General features: G+C 40.1%; 1 protein-coding gene and 1 long non-coding RNA gene across 2 annotated transcripts; one reads left to right on the top strand and one right to left on the bottom strand.

Moving 5' to 3' along the window:
- The first annotated feature begins 4,829 nt into the window (after nucleotides 1–4,829).
- LOC109705735 (putative F-box/FBD/LRR-repeat protein At4g03220) lies at nucleotides 4,830–9,631 on the top strand. The gene is made up of 2 exons (XM_020226511.1): nucleotides 4,830–4,900; nucleotides 8,635–9,631. The coding sequence occupies exons 1-2, from the start codon at nucleotides 4,830–4,832 to the stop codon at nucleotides 9,629–9,631; spliced, it is 1,068 nt and encodes a 355-aa protein (XP_020082100.1).
- Nucleotides 9,632–12,233: 2,602 nt separating this feature from the next.
- On the bottom strand, nucleotides 12,234–12,753 carry LOC109705733. The gene is made up of 3 exons (XR_002214857.1): nucleotides 12,537–12,753; nucleotides 12,399–12,458; nucleotides 12,234–12,304 (listed from the first exon to the last, which is right to left on the bottom strand). It is a non-coding gene; the product is annotated as an uncharacterized LOC109705733 (long non-coding RNA).
- Between the last annotated feature and the right edge of the window lie 4,758 nt (nucleotides 12,754–17,511).

Genomic DNA, 17,511 nt, shown 5'->3' with positions numbered 1-17,511 from the left:
CGGATCAGGAAGAGCTAAATAACAACAAGGGTCAGTAGAAATATAGTAGCAACAATAATAAGGTAAAGAGCAGATATACCGAATACAGTAGTAATAAACTGAAAGAAAGTAAGAACTAGACTGAATAACGGCTACCGCTACTGTAACTGGAACCGAAAGCATACATGAATATCTACTATAGCAGCAAGACAACTATAAAGTAAGAACTGTAAGTATGCATGCAACGACTGCTACTATAGACATATGCGTCAACCGGTCAAGAAGTCCAAAAGTACCCAATCTGAAACCAATGCTCTCTTGGTCAGCACCGCAGACCTCAAGCCAGTGCCACTACTACTCTCCAGTGCATATAACCCCTCTAGGGCTCACGGGTTGTCACCATTCAACCACTTTTCCGGAAAAGAACACTCCTTGCGGTGGATCAGACCGCCAGTGTTCGTGAAATGCGACGAGTATCGGGCGATCAATGCAATATGCTCAATGATCAACCGTCGGCAACCAGCCGACAATCCTGCCCCCCAGGGCCCATCGACCGCATAGGTCGTCAACTGTAAAGAAGCACAAGAACCGACCACTCAGGTCAACTAGGATGGGACAACATCGACATCCTCTCAAACATATGCAAATACTGCTCAATGAACCACAAGGACTGACCACTCAGATCAACTAGGATATGAAACTCGACCAATCACGTCACAAGTACAGGATATGAAACTCGACCAATCATGTCACAAGTATAGGATATGAAACTCGACCAATCATGTCACAAGTATAGGATATGAAACTCGACCAATCATGTCACAAGTATAGGATATGAAACTCGACCAATCATGTCACAAGTATAGGATATGAAACTCGACCAATCATGTCACAAGTATAGGATATGAAACTCGACCAATCATGTCACAAGTATAGGATATGAAACTCGACCAATCATGTCACAAGTATAGGATATGAAACTCGACCAATCATGTCACAAGTATAGGATATGAAACTCGACCAATCATGTCACAAGTATAGGATATGAAACTCGACCAATCATGTCACAAGTATAGGATATGAAACTCGACCAATCATGTCACAAGTATAGGATATGAAACTCGACCAATCATGTCACAAGTATAGGATATGAAACTCGACCAATCATGTCACAAGTATAGGATATGAAACTCGACCAATCATGTCACAAGTATAGGATATGAAACTCGACCAATCATGTCACAAGTATAGGATATGAGTAAAGTATAATCATCCGTCGGCAACTAACCGACAATCCCACCCCTCAGGGTATACCGACCTCAACGGTCATCAGACAACAAAGGTCGAGGAACTCACCGAATAGGTCACAAATACTGAATACTAGAATCGACCGACTAGATCGCTAATCTCACAGATAATCACAGAATCGCTCTACTATAAATATGAAACAGGGTATGCAGAATAGCTAAGTAGAGCAACAAGGAAACATGGTATCACATACAGATAGACTATACTCCTACACATGATACTAAGCATGGAAACATCTGAGTAGAGTATAATCAAACAACGTGGGTGTAATGTAAACAATAGAGGTGCAAAGCTCAACATATAATATAAGCATGGATAATAACAAAAGAGCAAGGGTAAGAAACCATCACCGAGCGTGCACCACTGTACCAACGTCGGATCGAAGTACCCACCTGTACAACTGTCGCGCCTGTCTCCTGACTGCAAAAGAACGTCAACAGGACCTAAGGAGGGTCCACTGGGTTAGTGTCTAACCCACAACTAAGAAACCCTAAAAGCATAACCCCACAAATAAACCCCTGAATACACAACCCACAGACAATCCCACGGAGATCGGTTTCCCAAAACCGATTACCGAACAAACCGGAAGTCCCGAAAACCGCACCGAGACTCTGCCGGGACCCACGGACTGTCCCGGAACTCACCGACTCGTACTACGAGTCACCCGCTGCCACTAAATACAATTTACATGTGACTTGGCAGCAAAGACCTTAACTCACTCCAAAACGATTATCGTCGGATAATCGTTCCGAACCGGGTTCCCGGAAGTGTCTATTTCGACACCGGAACCCACCGTCGCTCACCCGTCATTTCTAAACTCTCGAAATGATGCGAGTGACCAGCCAATGAGGCTCAGCAACCACACAATAACTCACGAAGCACCGTCGGAATAATTCCGAACCAAAACCGCGTTCCGTCGGCGGATTTTGCCGACAAACGCACCGGAAATACATTTCCGATCTTCGCAAAGGTCCGGGGCCTTGGACCATCAGTCCAGAGGTCACCCACAGCTCACCCATGCTGCCAACAGCAGCTACGACAAATCAAATTGCATAAAAGCCCTCCCGATTACCCAAAATCGCATTATTTCATGCGATTTCAGCGCTTTTATGGTCAGTCTACACAAACCAGGAGTCATGCAGCCAAACCGAGACACCTACTGACATGTCTCGACGTGCCGGAGGCTGTGCTCACCTTTCGGAGCAATTCCGGCCACTGTGGAGGGCACGCGCATGAAGCGAACTTCAGCGAAACAGCGTGCATGGTATCTAAATCGCGTCTAACACGCAAACCGGCGCATCGCTGACCCCTACGGAGGTGATCACGATGATCCTCACTAACTCAGTATCATCATGCTCACCTCCAGTAGCATCGGAGTGCCCTCGGATCGCTGGAACCGCGATCCGAACCCTAAACAGTGTGCTGAAACTAAACTAAGCTTACCGGAGCTTGGAGGAGCTAGGGCATGGCCGGCGGTGGCCGGACGGCGGGCGGTCCGGCCGGGGAAGGGTGCGGCAGGTCGAAGGGGTCCGGGGCACCAGCTGGCCGGCGGCGGGAGGTGGCCGGTGGCGCGGCGGCGGAGATCAAGTTCGCCAAGTTCCTTTCAGGTTCAAGGGCGCTGGCGGTGAAGCGGCGGCCGGAGGAGCCCGGGGCGGCGATGGTTCGTCGCCGGAGGTCGAGGAGAAGGTGGTGCACCCCCCGGTGGGCGGCGGCGGTGCTTGAAAGCCGAGCGGGCCCGACCTCGGCCCGCACGGGTCTGGGCGGCTGCGAGAGCTTCGGGCGGCGGCCGGCGTTGGTCGGGGACGCCAGGAAACACACGCGGGAGGTCGCCGGCGGCAGCGGGAGGTCGCCGGAGGTCCAAGGGGTGGCAGCGCGTCCGTCGGTGGGCGGCGGCGGCGCGCGGAGGTCGTGTGCGCCCAGACTCGGCCCGATCCGGTCTGGACAGCTGCAGGCTGCCCGAGCGGCGGCCGGAGGTGCGCGGGGGCGACGGGGAAGTGCGCCGGAGATCGCCAGAGGCCGGAGGAAGTCGGGGCGGCCGATCTAGGGCGGCTCCAACAAGCAGGCACCGAGCTGCAGTCGGCTCGGCCAGGGTTGGCCCAGGCTGGCCGCGGCTAGCTCTGCTGGTTCCGGCGACGCGCGCCGACGGCGGCATCGTCCGGCGACGGTGCCGGAGGTTGGTCTCTACCAGGGGATGATGGTGCTCGGACCTAGGTGACTTCCTGGGTTCGTAACCACGATGCGGGGGGAGTGGTTGGCTGAGAGGGAGAGAGAGAGGTGGTGTAGGGAATTCCGGCTGCCGGAGGTGATCGCCGGCGGCCGGAGCATACGCACGGGGAGGGCAGAATTGCAGGTGGGGCGGCTAGGGTTAGGTTCGGCTAAGGAGAAGGCCAAAAGCTAGGGTTTCCTCATGAAACCCTAGTGTAACTACTATTTACATAGGTCCAATTTGCAAAATAGTCCTCCAAGACTCAACAATTCTATCCGAGTCCCTCACAGCGTGAGTAAATCGCGCGGATACCCCTCCACGTCCGGTTTCACGCGATTCGGTACATAAAATATCGCAACTTTTGCGAAGTTTCCGACTTTGCCAATTCGACCCCTCAGCGAACATTTCGCGTTTCCTGAAAATCCGTTCGTCGGATTTTCGATCCAACAGCACCATTGCGTTCAGCATGTCGGGTGCATCGAACCTAGCATTTTGTTTCGTCTGATTTGGTCTCCGATCAGCGACAAAACCTGCCCTCTCTCCAACTAATCCACATATCATATATAGGCCTAGGTTGAAACCCGAAATCCGTTAATTCAAACTCGTATTTGAATTCCCTACCACCAGTAGGTACTTGAAACATCTCTCACCCATCTCCAGATCACTTGTACAAAGCACGAGGAGTTTCAAAATGCACGAATAGCAAAGATCGGAAACCCTCTTTTTGATAAAATCCCTTTTTATCGAAAATCGTGCATCGGATCTGAAATCCGTCAGTGCCATTGGTTCCAGAATAGCTGAACCGATCGAAACGAGCTATTGGATCGCTATGAACGGAGTCCGATACGCGCCGAAAGCCAACTCTACTCCGTGGCTTCTCCGGGAAACCGGAGTTACTATTCACTTAAGTGAAAACTAATAATCGCGTAACTTCTCCGTTTTAGCTCATTTTCGCTTGAAATTTGACGAGTGCTTATGTAATTAAATTACACATATAAACATCGTCAACAGAGAGTCTAATTGTACTGTCAAAATCTCAATCCTTACGACAATCCTCAATCGAGTCTAACCAAATCAGTTTATCTCTTCCTCTGATTACGATTTATGAGTCACCGTTTTATTTTAAAAAAAAATGCGGCGAAATCCCTAAATTTTAGCTCTTTTATAAACAAATTATTTTGGTAATTTTTTAAAATATTTTATCATCAACAAATATATTTCTTTAATCATTGCATAATTATTTTGGTCTTATTAACTAAAAAAGATTAAAAAAAAATAGAGTATATTTTCTCTTATATATACATATATAATATGGATATGTTATACGATTATTAGGATGGAAGATGAATCGGGAAGAAAGAGAAGAAGGCTGCATAACTACAAGGAGGAGGATGAGAAGGCAGAGACGTAATAGCTCGTTAAAACACGAGAACTATATTTTTTATATTTTTATATTTAACAAACACTATTTATAAACCTTTTTATTCTTATTCTGAAATGATATGCCGAATTAAATAATATTACAGGTCTTGGACAAGTTAGTTTTTGATCGGCGCAATGAGGTAAATAATCCACTAGATCAGGAATATGAGAAGAGTTGACTGTCTACTTAATTTGGAGGATTTAGCTCACTGGATGTTACCTTTTTGCTCGAGATATTCTCTAAGATCGAGACACTGCGTGTTTCTCTCAGCGGAGGATGTACCAAAGATTCAATAAGTAAATCAAAATTAGACTAAAATACATAAAATTTTCTCTATAAATATTTATATTGTTCGTACTCTCGAAAATGATAAAAATATATTAAAAATTATTTTTTCTTATAAAACATATCCTAAGATCTCCGCATTTTCATCATTTTCTTTTCGTCCTCTATTCTCATATATGTTTTTTTCTCTAGTCTCAATCCGAGGATTTTTACAACTACATCGGCGGATTTGGCAAAGGAGAATACTGGGATTCTCACAACTTCTGTCTTGAGAAATTGGTCCGGATATCGATCCATAATTTTATGGGAAAAAGATATGAATATGACATCTTGGAGTTCTTATTCCGAATGGCAATTTCGTTGCGGAAAATAACCATCTCCCTGGATAGCCAAACAATTTTTTTTTCCAGAAGAAATTTTTCAGAGAATGTAGCAACTGCACCGGTCTTTTCCGCACATTAAGATTGTAATCTCGCAATCTTATGAAAGATAGTTGATATGTAATGCTTATTAATAATATCTAGATAGCTAGGTTTGTATTATGTTTTTAGAAGCACGGGTATTATCGAGTCGTTTTTGATATTGCAATCGACGATTGGCACCGTTAGATTTAGATCTATAGTATTTGTAGTATCTAAAAGATAAATTTTATGATTTCTCGAAAGGGCCCAAAATTAACAATTTTAATAGTCGCGATGAGTCGTTTGTAAGTTCAACGGCGTAGAAATATTCAAATCTTATAAAATTTTGATAAAAAATTCTTTGTACTGCATAAAGCCATATCAATGTCCTATTGATTTTGAGTCCTTTCGATCACTAAGTAAATGATATCGAAAAATTATAAAATTTATTTTTAGGTATTTCAAATACTTTAGATCAAGTCTAATTGAGGCGATCGTCGATTCGGAAGTTTCACCATCCATTAACGACTTGATTACACAGAGGTCATCGTGCTTCTAAAAGTATAAAAAACGGGCTCATTTCTAGATATTCGCATACTTAATTAGATTTTAATTTGGAGATGTAGATAAAGAAATCCTATTATAGATAATCATTTGGTATTATTGTTTTTTTTTTTTCAAACATAAATTCTATGTACTAGCTAGAATGTGTGGATGTGTGGATTGATGGTTTTAGGGTGATTGTAGTCTATGCATCTTAAAAGTTTTTTTTATTTTGACGGCAAAAATTGAAAACAAATTTTCTCTTAAATAGAATGATTTTAGTTTTGCTTCTATCAAATATTCCACCTCCCTCAACTTTTTTACCCCAATGTTTTATTTTTCTCTTTGCATCATTATAATATATATCTATATATATATATATATTATATTATATAATATATATATATATAATATATATATTATATATATATATATATAAATTGATGAAAGTCTTTATTTGAACTCGCATTTCGACAAAGTCCGAGACCCAATTTATAACACAGTTCGCTTTAACTCTTGGAACCCAAAAGTCAAAAAACTGCTTTGAATTGTTGAAGTAGTGATTTAATCATTAAACGGTAAAATGATTCGATTTTAATCAAACCGGCTGAATTATTTTATTAGCCATATTAAAATATAATGGCTTAAAATAAAATTTATTGATTTTATTTTTTTTTAGTACATATTAATCTTATAAAGAAAAGGAACATGAAAATATAATTTAAACTTTGTCTAGAAACTAGTGAAGGCCGCGCTCCGCAGCGGAAAATTTGGATAATTTTAAAATATTTTTGAAGAAATCTTTTTAATTTTTTATTTTAAGATCTAAGTTAAAATGTTAAACATAAAAGAAAAATTAAATATAAAATTGTATATAATAAATAAATATATATTTATAAATAAAATTAGTTATATATATATATTATATATATATTTATATATATATATATATATATATATATATATATAAAGTTAAAATTAAATTTAAGATTTAAAATTTAAAATTTATATATAAATTTAAAATTAAAATTATAAATTCTCTCTCTCTCTCTCTCCCTCTCTCTATCTCCCCTGACCTCTCTCTCTCTCTCTCTCTCTCTCTCTCCCTTTCTTCTCTTTCTCTCTTCCCTCCCTGGTGCTCGGCCGTGCGCGCGCCCGCTGCCTGCCCGCGCCCGCGCGCCGCCCCACGTGCCGCCGCCGCGGCTACACTGCCCGCCGCCCGCCCGAGCTCCTGCTGCCGCCCGCTGGGGCGAGGGGGAGAAGAGAGAGAGGAGAGGGGGGGAGAGGAGAGTGGGAGAGAGCCGTGGGGAGGAGGGGAGGTAAAGAGGAGGAGGAGGGGGGAAAAAAGCACGCGGGGGCGCGGGCTGGGAATCCCCCGAGCGACCGCACCGCTGGGCACGGGTCACGCGCACCGTGGGGAGAGGGAGAGAGGGGAGAAGAGAGAGGGGAAGGACGGGGGGTGGGGGTGGGAGAGAGAGAGAGGGAAGAGAGAGAGAGAGAGAGCCGAGGGGGGGGGGGGGCTGCATGTGGCGGTCCCCATCGCGGGAGCATGCGAGGAGAGAGAGGGAGAGAGAGAGAAAGAGCCTGAGCTCTCTCTCTCTCTCTCTCTCTCTCTCCTTCTACTCTGCTCTTTCTCTCTCCCTCTGTTCTCTCTCTCTCCCCATCTCTCTGTATGCTCTCTCTCTCTCCTCCCTCTGTTCTCTCTCTCTCCCTCTCTCTCTCTCTCTCTCGCGAAGCTCCCGCAAAACGCGGGGAGCTCGCCGTACAAACTCTCGATTATATAGTTATATAGATTAGTTGTAGTACGATACTAGAATATTAATATATGCATGTTTCTCTATACTACGTCATATTTAATTAAATTAAATTTAAATTTAAATTATTATTGGTGGTCTTTTTTTATTTATTATTTGATATTTTTCTAAATTAATTTATCTCCGACTAAGTTTTACATATTTTCAATTTTTAAATTATAAATACTTTTCATATGCATTTCGTAACATATAAATTTTGATTTAAAATTTGAATTAATTTAAAATTTTAAATTAATAAATTCATATTTAAATATTATATACTCCTTCAAATATCGAAAATTATTACGATTACCTTTCCTCGAAAAAACCGTTATTTTACCATGGTTAAAATAATTTTTTTTCCTACAAATCAAATACTGTAGAATGTAATTTTTTTTCCAATAAAAAATATTTTTTATAAATTTACGTGTAGAATAAAATACCTCTTAAAAGATTATGAGTCGCTCCATCTAACTAACTTATTTTCTTTTTAAAAGTAGCGGACCTGATCACCTCAACAAAAAAAACAAAAATTCTAGTCGGTGGTAGGATTTAGTCTAAGCAGTTAAACGAACGGCCTCTGATCATCACACACAAATCTTAATTTACTCCTTGGCCGAGTCTCGTATATGTATGTTATATATATTTCTTTTACTCCTGTTTTATTTTTTTTATTTTTCAAGATTATTATTATAGATTGGAAGAAGAACCTGCAGCAAAGAGAAGAAGACTGAACCACATCGAGAAGGAGGAGGAGGAGGAGGATGAGAAGGCGGCGAGGAAGGCAGACTGCATCAGCGGTCTGCCGGACCATCTCCTCCACGAAATCCTCGCCTGTCTTCCCACCAGCATTGCCGCCTGCACCTCCCTCCTCTCGCGGCGATGGCGGACGCTCTGGACGACGTCCCCCGACCTCTCCTTCACTACCCGCCTCCCCCCCTCCTTCGTCGACTCCGTCCTCCACCTCCGCGACCCCGTCGTCCCCCTCCGCTCCTTCTCCCTCTCCACGTCCGACTACGCCGTCTCCGACCCGGCTCGCGCCCGCTCCTGGATCGACTATGCCGCCCATTACTCCACCTTGCAGAACCTGAAGCTGAAACTCGTTCTCACCGACAGCATCCCCGCTTTCCGCTCCTTCCGCCTACCCCCGGCAGTCTTTAGCCTGCAGCATCTGCGAGTGCTCCAACTCCAACTCCCGAGAGTAGTACCACATCTCAATTGGCCCGCCACCGCTTTCTTTCCTTCTCTGCAGAGGCTCGAACTCGCTGACCTTGACTTAAGCCTCGTCGCGGGGGACGCGATCTCGAAGAGCTGCCCGGCTCTCAAGTGTTTGGAGATGTCGCTCTTCTGTGGGCCTCCCCAGCTCGACGTGAACTGCCCGCTCCTCGAGGTTTTCGAGCTGAGGACGCACGTCGGGCTGGCGGGGGGGCGNGTGAACTGCCCGCTCCTCGAGGTTTTCGAGCTGAGGACGCACGTCGGGCTGGCGGGGGGGCGCGTCAGGGAGGTGCGGGTGCAGCAGGAGCTCGCGGGCTCCGCACCGGCTTACCTGAAGCTGTCGACGCCGAGGCTCCGAATTTTGGAGTGGCTCGGCCCGCCGCCGCCGCGCTCGATCACCATCTCCACCCCCCTCCCCCCCTCCGGATTCACTTATCTCGTCCACCGAGACGACGCCACCGCCGAACGCACTGCTTAATTTGGTGTTGAAATTTTTCTTCATCTCATGAGCTAACACTTTGGCTTGCCATTGCCAAATACTGGAATAAAAAGATATTTTTTGTCACGTATGATAAAGCGCAAATATTGTGTACTTTTCTTGTTTGCTATTTTACTTTCTAGCAAAGTAATTGATTGTGAAAAAGATTTTGTTTAGATGATTTTGTTTGAAAACCTCTTTTCTTTTTCTTTTTTTTTTTTGTTGAGAGAGAGAGAATGGTAGCATGCTACCCGTTTTGTTTATTTCATTTAGAAACAAACTTAGCTGAAAAATATGAATCAACTAGGATACGAACTTAAAACTTTGAATACCAAGTGATTTTGTTTGAAAATCTTTGTATATATAATTTGGTAGGATAACATATTTTACTTACAAAATTATTTATCTTATTTTAAAAATTAAAATGAGTTGGAGACCAAATGTGTTGTTTTATTTTATACTAGTGTAGTGACCCGCACGTTGCGCCGGGTAGATACTACTAAAGTAAAAATTTGTAGAGAATGAAATATCAACAAAATATAGAAATAACATAAAATAAAATATTGTTTTTAAAAAACATACATTATGATTGGAAAAAAAAATTAATCATTCAAAAATGAATTAACTATGTTGAAGAGATATGGCATATCATGCAAAACTCAGCTATACTAATAGCTTTCATAAAACAATCATCAAATATAATTGGTGTAACAATTATAGCATATCAAAAGAGTATCAAACTATATGAAGTACCAGAAAACTACTGAGATTTAAAATATGTATAACTCACCTACTTCAACTTTTCAATGTTTGCTTAACATGCATATATAACAAAGAATTATAGAATAACTTTAGAAAAAACTTCAAAAATCCCATGTGGTTTCGTATTTTTTCATTTTAGTACTCTGTGGTTTAAAATGTATCAAGCTAGTACCCAGTGATTTTTATTTTTGTATCAAGTTAGTACCCTATGATTTTATTTTTATATCAAGTGAGTACCCATGGTTTTTCAGAGAAATGAAACACCGAAAGATTGTAAGGCATGATTACATACGAATTGAGGTTTGGAGGAGCTTAAAAGATGTTCAAAGATTTTAGACCAAATTTATTATCTACCTTATTTCCTTTAAAACAACAAAGTGAATTTGGTTTCCAATCCACCATTGTTGCATCTTTGTCATCCAAACTGCAGCGAACGTAATAATGAAAGAAATGTTGCAGACACAGAAAAAAAAATAGAATTGTTTCATAATCTATGTGATTGAATGCCCTCTACTCATATTTGTAAAACAAAAACAACATAAGAAAACGATAGGTTGTCAACTTCACTGATGTGATAAATGTTTGGTCAGAGGACTCCTGATACAAAACCTGTGGTTTATAATAACCGCAAGAAGTGAACACATTTAAAATCACTACCGATTAAGCTCAAATAAGCCCATGTGAAACAATCCGATATCAATGTAGGAAAAATATAGTTGAGACAACTTCAAAATTGTAAACCTTAAAATATAAAAGATGGCTAGAAGACCTGTGGTACTCATAAAGTGGGAGGAGGTTTGCGTTAGAGAGCATTCCAATTTTTAATTTACATCCACAAATATATTGTATCTCATATTTTTCAAGAAATCTTTCAAAATTCCTGCCCATTAAGCCAACACAATCATCTAACATCATCACTCTTTAACTTTCCCACATAGTTATAGTTATTTGAGCTACCCTAAAATTCCTCTGCAGCATGCAATTTATTCTATTTCACTCATACCCAACATCTAGGATTATGTGTAGGCATGTAGGCATGTCGCCTCTATTAAGGCCATAAGACAGACTCCTTAGTTTCCTAAAAATCTGACATTGAGACATGCAAACATTTACAACCATCACTTGAAACAAAGGAGCTGAAATTCAAAGATAAGATACCTAGGCCTCACTAAAAAAGCATAATCAAGACAAAAAAAAACTCCGGTCTAACATGACGGTTGTCAAGCTCTCCAAACAAAGTCTCTCTACTTGGAACCAGTTGTTAAAAAGCATAACATTAAGCATATATAGGTGGGCTTATGCTTATGAGATCCATATATGAAATTAAGGAGAAAAGTTTAATAGACAGATATGGATATGATTTGCGCGCTGTACAAAAAATAAAAAATGTCAGCAAGACTACTTGAAAATGCATATGACCAGAAGTTGTAGAAGCATTGTCAAGGAAAACTCGAAATGAGGAATTATTAACTTCAACAGCAATCTGTGTGACTAATCCTAATATCTTTCGGTTCCAAAACAGCGGTAACTGGTGGCTAACATAAGGCACCAAGTAGACATGACCGTACTCGACAGGATTCCCCTTGGACAAAAAGACATGGACCAATCATAACCACAACTCAAAAAGTATTCTGCACATAGTTTAAGTTTAATTTGTATGAACCGGAGATTCATACTTACATTAGTAATGATCAGAACTCCATCTTTAGGTAGCACTGTCAAAGGTAGTTGCTCAGAGCTCTCCTTTTCTCCCTGGCAAACACAGAAGAGTATTTCGTCCTTGCAATTTTTCATGTAGTTTGACTTTATAAATCCCAACGGTTCAAGAAAGTTGTTTTCAAATTTCTTAAGAAATTGTGCATTCCATCTGTTATTCAATTGGACAATAAACTTCTTTCTACCACTGATAACCTGCAGAGTGACAGAGTCATTCTGAGAATGTGCTAAAAGCCTAAAAACTAAACTGGAAGACTGAATGCGTCAATTAAAAGCCTTGAAAATGCACCTTAAATTCGCAGGTAGTGACATCGTATTCAAGCTAACCCCTCCAAGCATGATATTCCCACTATGATGGTAAAGTAGAAGATTACATTAAAATCCAAAAGCAATCAGAAATAGATCCCAATTCTAGAAAGTTGTCAACCTGAGAGAGGAGGAAAGTGTCCAGTAAACTCCGACCATCCTCAGCAGTGAAGGAACCTCGGCAGGCATCATTATCCTTCGGAATAACACCAAGGCTGTAAAGATGTCTTGATACCTGAAAATTTCACAATGCCCCAAAGCAAGAATCAGACAGGATGCAATTTGAGCTCGACTTCCTTTCTTGTTTTCTTTTTTTTTAAAAAAAATCTTTTCGGCCATTTTCAAACTGTCACAACACATTGCAAACAATATGCTAAAGGTATTCAATAATAGCTCCAATTGTGTTAGAAAAAAGAGCCATAAGGAAGAAACAAAAAATATATATACCATCGATCGCTACCAAATCAGAGATAGAAAAAATCAGGAGAGAAATAGAGTTGTTTTGCTGCAAAGAAATTTTTTTCAAAGGCATATTATATAGGCAGCAAGAAGGGACCACAGAGAATGAATCCGAATCATTTTCGTGATCGGAGGGGATGAATAAGCCGAAACGGAGTGTCGCTAATAGGAACGGCACGACCGGAAGAAGGGCCGACCATAAACCCGGCCCAACATTCCGTCCTGAGAGGGAACAGGAGTCGGAGCGGCATCTAGAGGCGAACGAAACGAAGCGTCGCTAACGGGAATGGGCGTGACGGGAAGAAGGTGCGACCATGAACTCGGCCCAACATTCCGTCCAGAGAGGGAACAGGAATCGGAGCGGCGTCTAGAGGGGCGAGCCATGAACTCGGCCCAACATTCCGTCCAGAGAGGGAACTGGAATCGGAGCGGCGTCTAGAGGGGCGAGCGAAGGAAGTCGGAGTAGGGAGCGGCGTCTAGAGGGGGGAGCAAAGGAAGCAGGGAAAATTAAATGGGAAGCGGAGTAGGGGAGGAAAATTAATTTGGTTGGGTGGGTCCCACCCACTAAGTAATTAACAGAGTATTTTAAAATGACAGGTAGGACTCACAGGAGGTTAAATTAAGCTAATATTGCCACGTGGACAAAGAGAACACGGGCTTTCATAAGGGTTATAGATATTTGACGTACAATACTTTCAAATTTCGATCGGAATAGACTATACTAAAATTAAATAGAATATCATTAGATAATTTATTCCGACATCGAAACAGAATGTAAATATATTTGTAAATTAACGTTGTGTGAATTTTATTTTTTTTTCTTTTGTAATTGACTCCGTCGACAGCTAGAGCATAATCACAACAATTTACAGAAAGTTAAGTTACCACTAGACTTAGTTTGTGGCAATCCAAAAAATGGAAGAGAGCAATTTCTAAGTTACAATATTATGATGCCATTTAATAACACGAAGAAACAGTTTTTCTTCAAAAATTTAAACTATTTAAACAATGAAGCACCTTTGGGCTTGAGATTTTTTAATAAGTCTACGAGCTTGAATTAAATAAAAAAATAATTATATTTTTTATTTTTTATATTTTTATATTTAATACTTTCTCTCACATCCGTGGTTGACGTAGACTTGAATTAAATGGAAGGAAATCATCAGAACCTCCAACTCTGATACTATATTAAAGAATTTGAAATGAACATTATTTAATTTCTAAAGCTTAACTTGATAGATAACAGTATTTTTTATATTTTCATAGTTAATGGACACTTCAACGGATATATAATTGGTTACTTCATAAGATTAAGCTCCCTCTCATATAATTAATGCTATAATAATGATGTGTGTATATATATATATATATAAACCTTATGATATGCCAAATTAAATAATGCAGGCCTTGGGCAAATTAGTTTTTGATTGGCGCAATCAAATAAATTAATCCACCAGAACAGAAATATGAGAATCTCAAGTATTTGGAATTTACTGCTTAATTACTTTGGAGGATTTGCTTTAGTTGGTGTTTGCTCAGAAAATTCTCTAAGATCAAGACAATGCATATATATTTCTCTCAGTAGAGGAATATGTCCTAAAAATACTCTTTTTTTACTTTTTTTCTTTTGACTTTAAAGAACTTATATTTTGCCTCCTTAAAATTTCAGATTGATGCATTTAATTAGTCTCTTTTATCAGAATTCCGTCACTATTCCATTCATTCTCTTGAAAATAACAAAAATATATTAAAAAATTATTTTTTCTTATAAAACGCATCCTAAAATCTTTGCATTTTCACCATTTTCTTTTCTTCCTCTAGTCTCATATAAGTTTTTTCACTTTTTTTTTTTTTTTGGCCCCTTCCTGTGGTCTCAATCGGAGGATTTTTACGACTACTTCAAAGGGTACAGGTGGCTTTAGCGAAGGAGGATGCTGGGATTCTCATAACTTCTATCTTGAGAAATTGGTTCTGGCATTGATGCATGATTTTATTCTCATAACTTCTTGGAGTTCTTATTCTGATTGGCAACTTCATTACGAAAAATAATCATCTCCCAGATAGCCAAGCAATTTTTTTTTCCAAACGAAATTTTACAGAGAATGGAGCGCAGCTGCACCGATCTTTTCCACACATTAAGATTGTAATTTCATAATCCTATGAAATATAGTTTTGTTACTCTTAAAATACTAGCCAGTTAATATATAACTAGCTTAGTAACTCGTGCGATGCGACGGATAAATAATTGAAAAAAATATAGAAACTATCTACAAAAAAAAGTAAACAATAATAATAAAAAAAGCAATAATGAGGGGTGGGATTCATCTTGCTGTTGAACGAAAATAACAGCCGAAGGAAAAGGAAGAGGAAGAGGAAGGACTTGAGCTGGTTCGAGGTGGAGCCCACATTCAGCCACGAAGGAAAAGTTGCCATGTGGCAACTTTAGGAGATATCATGTATATATATAGGTATAGGTATAGAGGTATAGATATAAAAGGCATAAATAGATATAGATGTTTAATTAATAATAATATCTAGAGAGTTAGGCTTGTGTGCTTTCAGAAGTATCCATGCTATCAAATTGTTTTCAATGCTGAAACTTCAGAATCGAGAATCGGTTCTGTTATACTTGATATAAAGTATTTAAAGTACCTAAAAATAAATTTCACAACTTTTTTTATATAATTTATCTAGTGATTGAAGAGGCTCAAAATCAAAAATTTTAATGGTCGCGGTGAGCCCTTTGTAAGATTAAAAGTGTAGAAATATTGAAAACTTGTGAAATTTTGATAGAAAATTTTTTAACATAAAATTATATCAATATTTTTGATCTAAAATTTTATATTATATTATTATATTTTGTGAGATTTAATTTTTAGTCCTCATAAGATTAATAGAGAGGTCCCCAATTTTTTTATTTTTCTCTTCAATGAGTAGGGGTGAAAGTGGTTAGAATAAAGTCCGATCTAATCTAATTTGCAATCTGATGCAAATACAGATGTCAAAATTATAAATTCAGTCAAATTTGGGTTTAAAATTGGATATTATATTTACAATATTTTCGAATTCGAATTCGAATTCGGATGCGAATGCATTAGAATATTTCAAATTTGGATTCGAATTCGGATTCTGATATCTTAAAATTAATATATGTTATTAATTCATATATTGTGGAAAAATTAGAAGAGTGGGAGTTATAGCTTAGATGGTATAAACAGCATTCTCATATGTGGGAGGTGTGGGATTCAATTTTCTACACCTCAAAGTATTATTGTAGAGTATTGATCATTGTTAGTTAATTCACGAATTATTCGCGAATTTTTGAATAACAAATTAAATTGTTCGTATACGCACTTTTCCTAAAAATTCGAAATAATTCGTGAATTTTTGTGTAACATACCAGATTTTGGTGTAAAAATAAAAATAAATAAAAATAGTGTGAGAAACTATTTTTATTGGATTTGTAGAAGTAAAACATAAGTCAGAAGTGACTTGTGCTGAAATCGGAATGAAAACAGAAGATTTAGAATTTTCTGTTGAAAACGGGACAGATAAATTAGCAGAAAATGCACAGTCTCAGAAAATTATGAAAATTGAAGAATAAATCAGAAATATTTTTATGAGGCTAGATTTGAAGTTTCATATTTTTCTGACACCCGTAGAGTTAGAAATAAAATCCGACGGCTATCTGATAAAGATTACAGTTCGGTACAGTTTTCAGTGACCAAACGAGATCGAAACTGAAAACTTAAGATATATTCTTACTCAGTACGTTAAACCGAGCCTGTCTGTCAAATTTGAGCCCAAACGGACATCCAGAAGGGCTCCAACTGTTCCGAACTGCTAAATTGTCCTGGAGTGAATAGTGTTTTGGGGTGTAATGTATAAAGAAGCTTTTGCTTCTTCTCCTTCAGCCGACCACCATACACGCCACCACCAACCCGCATACATGGTGGGGAGAGAGAAAGCTCCCTTTCTCTCTCTAGATTTCTCTCTTATCTCTCTATATCTCTCGCTCAAATTCGCAGGGTTGGTGGAGAAGATGCTTGCGAACGCGTTGGAGGCGACGGATTGAGCTTTCGTGCGCCCGTTGGAGCGGCGTGTTTTCGTCGCGGCGTTCACATTGAGGTAAGCTTTTAGAATTTGGCTTAATCCTTAGTTCTAAGTGTTCTAATAGCCTCTAATGAGTATTCTAAACATGCTCTCTCTATTTAATTTGGACTATGTAGAGGTTAATTGTATGTTAGGGCTCCAAATGGAGTTTTGTAAAATATATGGGTTTGATCTCATTTGACCCTCCGTAAACCAAATTGCTAGGTAAACGAACGCGTTGGCGAAGACGGTTCGGCAATCCGACAAGCCGTTACAAAGTTATTAAAGAAATGGACGTTTAGGCTTCGGGTCCGCCGGGAGGGCCGAGGCGACATCGTAAAATCGTGGAAATAGATTTGAAGTATCGTGGCACATAACCGAAGACCCTTAATTTTCGGATCGTGGATTAGAGGCCGTTCGGGTGGTCGCGCGAGAGATCGGGCCAAACCGGGTGCCGGGTGCTGCGGGAGGCCGATTGCAAGTGACTACAAGCAATCGGAACGCGAGTTAAGGTGGGTTGTGCTTACCGAAGCGACTAGGTCGCC

Source organism: Ananas comosus, unplaced genomic scaffold (assembly GCF_001540865.1).
Source record: "Ananas comosus cultivar F153 unplaced genomic scaffold, ASM154086v1, whole genome shotgun sequence".
NCBI classification, from domain to species: domain Eukaryota; kingdom Viridiplantae; phylum Streptophyta; class Magnoliopsida; order Poales; family Bromeliaceae; genus Ananas; species Ananas comosus.
The sequence above is the reverse complement of the archived record's forward strand: the minus strand, read 5'-3'. Positions and strand labels throughout refer to the sequence as shown.